Below are 9350 nucleotides of genomic sequence, written 5' to 3' on the forward strand. Positions count from 1 at the left end.
TTAACAAATAAATATCTCTAAGCCTCCACTGTCTTTAATATAAATATGTTTCTAACATTCCTAATCCTTATTTATGTTAATTATTTTTAATTTCAGAAATAAATATTCCACAAAAAGGCGGCTAGCAGTGTGGCTGGTAAAATGAGAAAAAGAATCAAGTACCGACTCAAGTGTGGGCCAGAGGGGCTTTTAGTATTTCCAGGCATAAAATATAAATTGTGCCCCGAAGCGAAGACAGGATAATTCGAGACAAAGAATTAGGAAGCGAATCCCAACACCAGTTTATCTTCCAGCTCTATTTCCAGCAAAATTGGTTAAATTTCGGTATCTGGGACAGAATACTGAGATAAAAACCTTACGCCTGATTTCAGTTTTAGGTACAGAAATGGGAAAATAAAATACCTGCGAAAATAATAATAATATTACTAATGAGACCATTTTTTTAAAAATTAATTAATTATAATTTCCATTAAAATATAAATATATTTTAAGTAGATTTTATATTCAACAAAAAATAGCAGAGTAATTAAATTATATAATTTTATTTTTGATGATGGGTTAGCTGTAACAGTACACTGGTCACTGTGAACAGTACATGAGCGGAAGGTTTGCTTCAGCCTCAAAAGAGGAACGTATATAAGTAAATCTTATTTCATTCATAATGAATAAAAGTAAAAACAGAAACCAAGAAAATATAGGTACATTATTAGTAACTGAAAGAAAATGTATAGTGTAAGTATTATAAGAAGATAAAAGCATTATGAGAATATGTAACTACTATTATACTTATAAAAGATAGAAGAAAAATAAAAAATATATATGGGAAAATCTAGTTAGTAAATATATGTAAAATTATTTAAAATTAGAATTATAAAAAAAGAGAGAAAGAAATCGTATATGTAATTAATTATAATCACATTATATAAAATATTGTCAAAGTATTGATGTTTTTCTTCTCTAATTTTATTGTAAATTCTAATTCTATTAATTATTTATTTAATTAATTAAATATCAGATTTCTTTCTCAGTTTCATAATTTTAATTTTATAAACATTTAACAAATTACATATAAGATTTATTTCTCACTTATTTCATAATTTTACACATATTTACTAATTGTATTTTCATATATTTTTTTTTCTTTTTTCTTCCTCTTTTATAAGTTTAATAGAACTATATTCTCTTATAAAGCTTTTATCCTATTATAACACTTACACTACACATTTTCTTCCAATACTACTTATATATCTACTTTATCTTTTATCTTCTTATTTAGTTCTTAATGTTATTCAATATAGTTGTTACCTCGATGTTTTGCTCGTTGCGGTGAAGAAGGTCCGAAATTCGATGCAAAAAATGTACAAGCCCACAAATACTGACTAAATAATAGTTAAAAAATGGTTAATGAATCTTTTTAAAATAATAATATTGACCCTCTTTCATAATAATAGGAAAAATGGAAATCTCATTAAAGCATTCAATTAAATTTATTAGTGATAACTAATGAATTCTGTAGGCTTTAGAAAATGAATAATAATTGATTTTAAAAAACCAATTTATTGGCTCTGATACCTAGAATACTGATACCTAAAACTAACAACTTCAAAATTATTAAAGTGACTGTACCAGAAGAGGACAGAGAGTGAAAAGGAAATTAAGATGTCCTGGAGCCTTTTGGGATTACTACTGGCTGGAAAATCCAGAGCTGGAAAGGCCGTAATCCCTCTTCTTATAGCTTCTCCTGATAAAAGAACTGATAGGACCTGATTACCTCAAGCAAGGAACCATGTCCCTGGTTCCAATTAACCCACCATACCGGCCCTCGAGTACATTAGTGCGGGCCATAAAATATATAATCAATATCTGCCCAGTTGTATCAAAATTCATAGCATTGTTCTGAAATTAAAGTACATAAGGCAAATCATGGTATTAGGAAGAGTGTTTGGTAAGCGAAGGTCCGATAAATTAAAAAAAATAAATAAATAAAAATAGGAGGGTCGATCGTAGAATTCCATAAGAACAAACAGAGGCGGTCAAAACAAAATGAAACCATCCCAAAGTGGAATGGATGGGTATAAATCCCGGTTGATTTTGCGTACAATAGACTGTAAAACCACCTTCAAAAATATCAGAACATCCTGTTATAAGTGGAGACCATTTGATATAATAGTAATCGGAACTTTAGAAAGGAAAATAAACATACATCAGGCCTTTAGAACATATCAAAGGTTAACTTCACAGGTATTGTAAACAAAAATATCAAATATTTGAAATAGAAGTAACTATAATGCCCCGTTTAGGATTGAAAAATGTTTTGAATGAAGCCGTTAAATAATATATAAGTGATTTTTTTTACCAGAAAACTTCCACATTACATGAATGAATTTACCCATTCATATAAGATTTGTAATGATTAGATGGAGCAATTTTATAGCAATAACTGATTATCACAAGACAGATTAGAATATTAACTTTAGAAAAATATGTTATTCAGTGAATTCAAGTTTTTATTAAAAACAAAAAGTTACAAAAATATGAGATGGTTGTGCTGCGGTTAGTGAAGAACCCAAATAGGAAAAAACTTATTTCAATAGTTCCAACGTTTCGGCCATAATCTCAGGCCTTCATTAGGGCTAAGAACAAAACCCGTTATATTTTCTTCTTATATAATATCCACGCTCAACAATTAAGGTATCATTATTGTAACAATAACTTGCCTTCTAATCAACAAAATTGCATAATACAACCAAGATTGAACAGAATAAACTGTTATAAACAATTTTACTCACAATAAGAGTTATATATTAATATATTTTGATTTAGTAACTTCTAATTAATAAATGCTTAACTTTATACATTAACTTAGATTAACTGACAGGTTGACGAGAGGTGACGTGGAACTTGTTGCAGGCTATTGGCCACTGGGAGTGGAGTGGTGCAACGTGTATGTGACGAGTGACGTGCTGGCCTGCAGCGCGAGCATCATGCACATGTGCGGCATAAGCATGGGCAGGTACTTCGGCATCCGCAACCCTCTCAAGACGAGGCAGTCCTCCAAGAGGATGGTCGGCTTCAAGATCGCCCTCGTCTGGCTCGTGTCCATCCTGGTCTCCAGCTCCATCACATTACTCGGTGATTATACTAAATTTATATTACTAGTAAACAACCTACTTTTGTCAGTATTTAACATGCTGGTATAACAACATTGGATAACTTATACAAAGTAACCAACTATTCTAGACCAATATTAACTTGGCCTAAACAGCAAACAGAGAGGGCCGAACAGTTCAACGGTTTACTGACACAAGGAGCAGGAAGGTGGCCGGTAAATAGCACTGATTGGATTCCGGCTTGAGTGGGCCCGGCAGAATGTTCAAACATCTCCGTCATTAGTCTGGCCCAGTGTCTTTAGTTCCATGTTTGATGCTTGGCTTAGATTGACCTACAGTAAAACACTGGACACATCTCGGAATTCTATGTATTTTGTAAATCAATGAGGTACTTAGATCGGCACAATGCACGCACACTTAATTAATAGAATTAAAAAAGCCATTTACAATTGCAACCACAAATATTTATTTTAAATGTAAATTAATTAGTTGCACTGTTACAACTAAACTTCTAAAGAGTTTATTTTTTCAACTTTATCTATTTTGCGAAAACTAATTTTCACTCTTTTTCCAGTTCTTTTTTATATATTCCTAACAGAATATTGGTCCTAATTCAGTTATTACCAGGCTTCTTTTTTATCTTTCATTTTTTTTTCAGTTTTAAAATCATATTTTCCTTTTTAAATACAATTCCCTCATTTAATGTCTCCTCACTTGTCCAAATTTCAGTGAACTGTGACAAGCCCTAAACGTTGTTCAGATGTTAAAAAGGAATAAAGAACTGGGGTGAAAATTAATTTCCTGCAAATAAATATACATTGTTTTAGAAGCGTTCTAGACCTGATAAAAATAAAACTCCAAATTATTATTTGAATAGTATATGTCAGGATAAATAATAACATAAAATAAATGCTTCTAAGATATAAAATGAACGTAATTAACAGTAAATATTTAAAAAATAATGCCCACAAACACATTCCATTAATACTACTCAACTTTTATTACAAAAAATCAAAGCACACCTGTTAAAATATAATTGATTTTAAACAAAAATAGTTTTTTTCCTACTGAAGTAGTATGATGTTGCCAGCACGTGTGTTTTATTATAATAGTGCTCTCATCCTATGCAGGTATACACGAGTCGTCCAACATCATGCCTGTGCCGAGGGTCTGCGTCATCAACAACAGGGCTTTCTGGATCTTCGGCTCCCTGGTGGCCTTCTACATCCCTATGCTCATCATGGGCGTCACCTACGGGCTCACTGTGCACCTCCTTCGGCGGAAGGCCCAGTTCGTGGCGGCCGTAGGGGAAGAGGAACAGAGCCACCTGCGCAGGTTGGGCGGCAGGTATCGGCGAGCGGATAGCACCAGGCAGCCGCACCGGGTTTCCGCCAGGACGACCGACAGGTAACTGATTTTTCCAAATTAATAGCATAGCATAGATAATTAATAGATAATCATAAATAATAGTATACGAATAATAAGATTTAAATACATAACGTATATTACAACTGTACGTGAATAGTCAACTTATTTGCAATCGTAATGAAAAAAATAGAAATATACCATAGATGAAAAATTAAAAAAATAATAGTTGTTAACTAAGACTGGATGGATATGTAATCTATTTAACAAATGACTAAAATGAAACAAAGCTGCCAATACGGCGTCATCTTAGCAATCTCCCCAACTGCACCAACAGCATTGACTTTTATTTCGTGGTGGTCCCACTGAATTAAAATTCTGGTTAGAATAGATTGATTACCTATAGGATAACCACCACCGTATGTCAGAAATGAAATGAAAAAGCACGAGAAGAAAAAAAAACGGTCCATACATAGTTCAACTTGGTCGAGCAAACATGTTATCCAACCTGGTTCGTGAAATGTTAACATAAACGGTTACCATTAGGTTGAGAGAAAATATTCAATACTTTCGTATTCGAATGCGACGATGCTTTGGATCTTTACGAAAATTCCAGCTCTACAGCGGTTTATTCAATCAGGGGCGGGGATTTATAATTACAGATTATCAAATAAAAGATCCATTATAGAAAGTAATAATAGAATTTTATTGAATAGGTTTCCTGTTTTATATTAATAAGTTTGTTACAAAAAAAAATCAGTATATTTTTCTAGCCCGTTGGAGTTTCTATGATTATCCGATCCAAAACAACAGAAGAAGATTTGATTTCATACATTGTCAACAGCAAAGCATACAACATTACAGAGGCGCTAGGGGCTCCTGGCACGTAGTTCGGGCAACAACTCAACAAGTTTGTACAAAAAAGTCACACCTCAACAAGTTTGTACAAAAATTCAACGCCGGAATATCAAGTTGGTTTGTTTAACGCCCAATCTGGTAGTACAACTTCCTATTTTGTCGTCTAATAAGATATTAAACATCTCATTAGTACCAAGCAAGTGGTACAACTAATAATTTTAATAAATTGGATTAATTTCGCGCATAGAAACTTATTAAAAACAGATCCTAAATTATAAAAAATAATAATAATATTGAAAACAATTTCGAAGAAGACTGTTTATTCATCAAAATTGATATACAAGACAGTGCAATTTAGATTATCATTCCAAATATTTTTCTTAAATGTAAAATTACTAACTTCATGCCGTGAGTTATAGTGTGATCGCTTTGTCTAAATGAAAAGCAAATAAAAAAATTGCTGGATTTCTCAATTTTCAGTTGCTTTGAATCATTGCAGATATTAAATGTGCTGACCAATACACCTTTTTCTAAGCTTAGGATACATCTAAATCAACATAACTTATCTTTTAGTTAACTACAGCTAAGGGTAAATCCTCTGTAATAAATACGCTCCCTTCGGCCGTGGACTAAATACAACGTTCATTGATTTAGCCATTCGAGGCACAATGAGCTGAGACCTTGTCAAACAGTACGACCCTTCCTGAACCTTAATGAGATCCAACGATCACTGTTTGTTCATGGGACTACACATGTGTCGGAAACTTCCGGAATCCGTTAAAGGCCCTAATACTAATGCCATTAGGCGGGTTCTAACATGGTGTATATGGATTTAATTATTAAGTGACTGTACATAATAGAGTTAAATGTGGAAAAAGTATTAAAAAAATGATTTTTTTTTTCTTTCCATCATACAATTACTTATAAATAATACAATGATAATCAATAAGTTCATCCGGATTATTGAATATTATGAATGAATGAGAGAAACAAAACTGGCTGAAAATGTCGAGGAAAAAATTCATTTTTAAGGTTATGGAGAAATGACAGGTTTTTACAGAAATAATTCAATTCTAAACTCGGACGCGACATATGATATGTTCCCCGGAGTAAAAAATATAGTACATTAAATGCGAAAAAGAATCCAATGAGATAAAATAATACCATGAAAGTCAGCCATGACTTGTCAACAAATCCTGTACCACTGACTAGTAGAATCTTTTACAATTTCTATTTTAATGAATGTTCATACGTTAACTTGACAATAAAATACTTGATGAAATAAATACTAACTGATACATAAACTCATTATAATCTGAAATGGAAACACCCATACTTTTGAAGGATATCTCAAATATCATTAAGACCCAATGAGAACTTGCTGAGGGGGTTACAGAACCCGAAACGAACAAACTACAACCTCATTAAGATGTTGAATATCGACACTAGGTTGATGTTGATATTAACATATTAACTGGGTAACTAGGTAGGATATTTCCATACCAATCGGGCCAAATGAGAAAGCCGGCGGGATCGTGAGGGCTAAGACCGTTAGCAAGTTATTTCAACTTAATCTATTGAGGAGTAACACTATTTGGGTTCCTTGGTCGTTGTTACTGGAACTGTTTCGGTACTCATTCATGTTACTAACTTCGGAACTCATTAAGGACTATCTAGCTATCTCTATTTTAGGTCATAATATTAGAGAGAAACATGGTCAAAGAACATTTTGTAATGCAAAACGTAAACAAATGATAACGATCGTTTATTTGAAATTAACTAATCAGCTATCTTTACTAGGCAAAAAAAAAAAAAAAGCCAAGAAAACCACTAAATTAACGATAACACAAACAAACCCCTTAATAACCGTATTTTTTTCGTTTTTGATAAAATTATAAGAAACCAACAGTATTTATTTATTTTATACTTTCTACGACAATAGCACCCTTAAGGATAAATATTAATTAGTCAAGTGACAAACTAAAGTTGAACACAATGCTTTAAAAAACAAGGAGAAAGATCCCAATAAAACAGCACTAGTACAGCGTGCAACCAGCATTAAAAGTATGAAAGTACAATAATTTTACATGAAGAAAATAATACTTTCAAAAGAAAAATACTTGAGTCCATTAACATATCAGAAAATATTAAGTATACAGTGAAATTTAAAACATACAAAATAAATCTGAACCAACACTCAGCAGAGATTTTAAGTAAAATTAATTTATAAAAAATAAGGGATAAAATATATGTTGATAATTATAATTAACCTTGATATGAATTTTAATCATTAAAAAAAAGAGGAAATTTAACGAAAATGTAATAGAAATAAATAAATTAAATGGACGTGAGTGTGGGGAAGGTAACAAATATTGTTGTGATAAAGTGAAAAGGTTGGCTGTAGTAAAAAGTTTTAATTTTTAATCGAATGCAAAGAATTGACAAAATGGGTAATTATACATGATCTAAGAATTGCTCATTAACAAAAGTATATTGATTCTCTGATCTTTTAATGTCTCATAGGGTAATTTTGGACTGAATTTAATGACTTGCGCTGAATAGCCTGCATAAATTTGTTTTGTTAAAATTATGAGGTTCTAAAATTATATTAAATTATGATGATTTATTAATAATATTGTTGATTGTTTTAAAATTGTTAAAAATCATAGGTATATTACAAGCTGTTTGTGATTGAGGATGACCGAAACGTAGAACTTATATAGAGAAACAAAAATTATTTCGAGACTAAAATTGGAGAAAATATTTTTTAAATTTATTTATTGATATTTACAACTGTACATAAATACATCAAGTAAATTTGAGGGGAACATAATGGTATGGAACAAGCATGTAGAGAAACTACCCAATGGTAGCACTCTAAAAACATTTTTACAATATAAGGTCTCGAGGCCATATTCTTTTCAGACACCTCGGAGGATTGTCCGGAATAAAAGAAGAAGCAAGATAAGAAACTAATGGGTTTAAGTGGTTAGGGAGTTTGTAATGGAAGGATTGATATCTGGTTCGGGCTAGATCGTTACAAATGGAACATTGAGGTCTTCGTGGATGATTTTATTAGTGACAGTAGGGAGCATTTAGGATTTTACGAAGGATATTGGATTGTAAGGATTGGATACGAGAGGAATTCCAAGGTTTAGTGGAGCCCCAGAGCTTAACGCCGTATGTCCAGATAGGCCTTATAATTGTCATGTAAATCAGTAATTTGTAATGAATTGGGATAAAATTTTAAATAAATAAATATTAGAGAGAAACATGCTCAAAGAACATTTTGTAACGCAAAACGTAAAGAAATGATAATCATCGTTTTTTCTGAAACTAACTATTCAGCTATCTTTACAAGGCAAAAACACTATATTAACGATAACACAAACAAACCCCTTGCCAACCATATTTGTTCTCGTTTTTGGTAAAATCATAAGAAACCAACAGAATGTATTTATTTTATATATATATATTTTTTACGAGAATAGCACCCTAATGTAGAAATGTTAATTAATCAAAAAGTGACAAACTAAAGTTCTCAGATCGTAGATACTTTGTATCAGTTCATCCAAGGAATATAAGAAACCCTGTCACAGTTTAAAACAGTAACTTTGTTTAAAGTTGAGCTATTATTTTTCAACTAAAACAAATTAATTATTTCTCATTTTGTTTTCACACTTTCAAAGGGAAACTTATTTCATTCAATTTCTTTCTTTCTTTCTTTAGTCTCTGGCTTGTTTTCTCTACTTGATATATTTTCCTCAGTTTAAATTTTTTTACTTTCTTATAGTTTAAAAACAATCTTATCAATATTAGATTTATTTTTTATTAATAACTTTTTTAACAAAGCAATAAGAATAACGGATAAAATTAGATTGATAAAAATAAAAGATAAATTATTTAATATGTTTCAAGAAAACTTTTATCCTAAAAAATTAATAAGGAAGATATGGGAAATAAATATCAAAAAATCCAGAATAAAAGAAATTGACAAAAATAAAAATAAAAATGAAA

General features: G+C 31.2%; 2 protein-coding genes across 4 annotated transcripts in view; one reads left to right on the plus strand and one right to left on the minus strand.

Moving 5' to 3' along the window:
- The window catches only part of Rpn2 (Regulatory particle non-ATPase 2), a 440957-nt gene that overhangs the window by 119576 nt on the left and 312031 nt on the right, over window positions 1-9350 (minus strand). The gene's annotated exons all lie outside the window — the stretch shown is intronic.
- Window positions 1-9350, plus strand: part of 5-HT2A (5-hydroxytryptamine receptor 2A) — a 118000-nt gene that overhangs the window by 89534 nt on the left and 19116 nt on the right. For 2 of the 3 annotated variants that reach the window (XM_014423990.3, XM_014423991.3), the window contains exons 3-4: window positions 2911-3132; window positions 4241-4517. In XM_014423990.3, coding sequence (XP_014279476.1) covers window positions 2911-3132; window positions 4241-4517 — 499 coding nt within the window. Of the gene's footprint in view, window positions 1-2878; window positions 3133-4240; window positions 4518-9350 lie in introns of all 3 variants that reach the window. The other variant, XM_014423992.3, reaches the window with a different exon arrangement.

The sequence above is a fragment of the Halyomorpha halys genome, unplaced genomic scaffold (genome assembly GCF_000696795.3).
Source record: "Halyomorpha halys isolate HHAL.00 unplaced genomic scaffold, Hhal_1.1 Scaffold448.1, whole genome shotgun sequence".
NCBI lineage: Eukaryota > Metazoa > Arthropoda > Insecta > Hemiptera > Pentatomidae > Halyomorpha > Halyomorpha halys.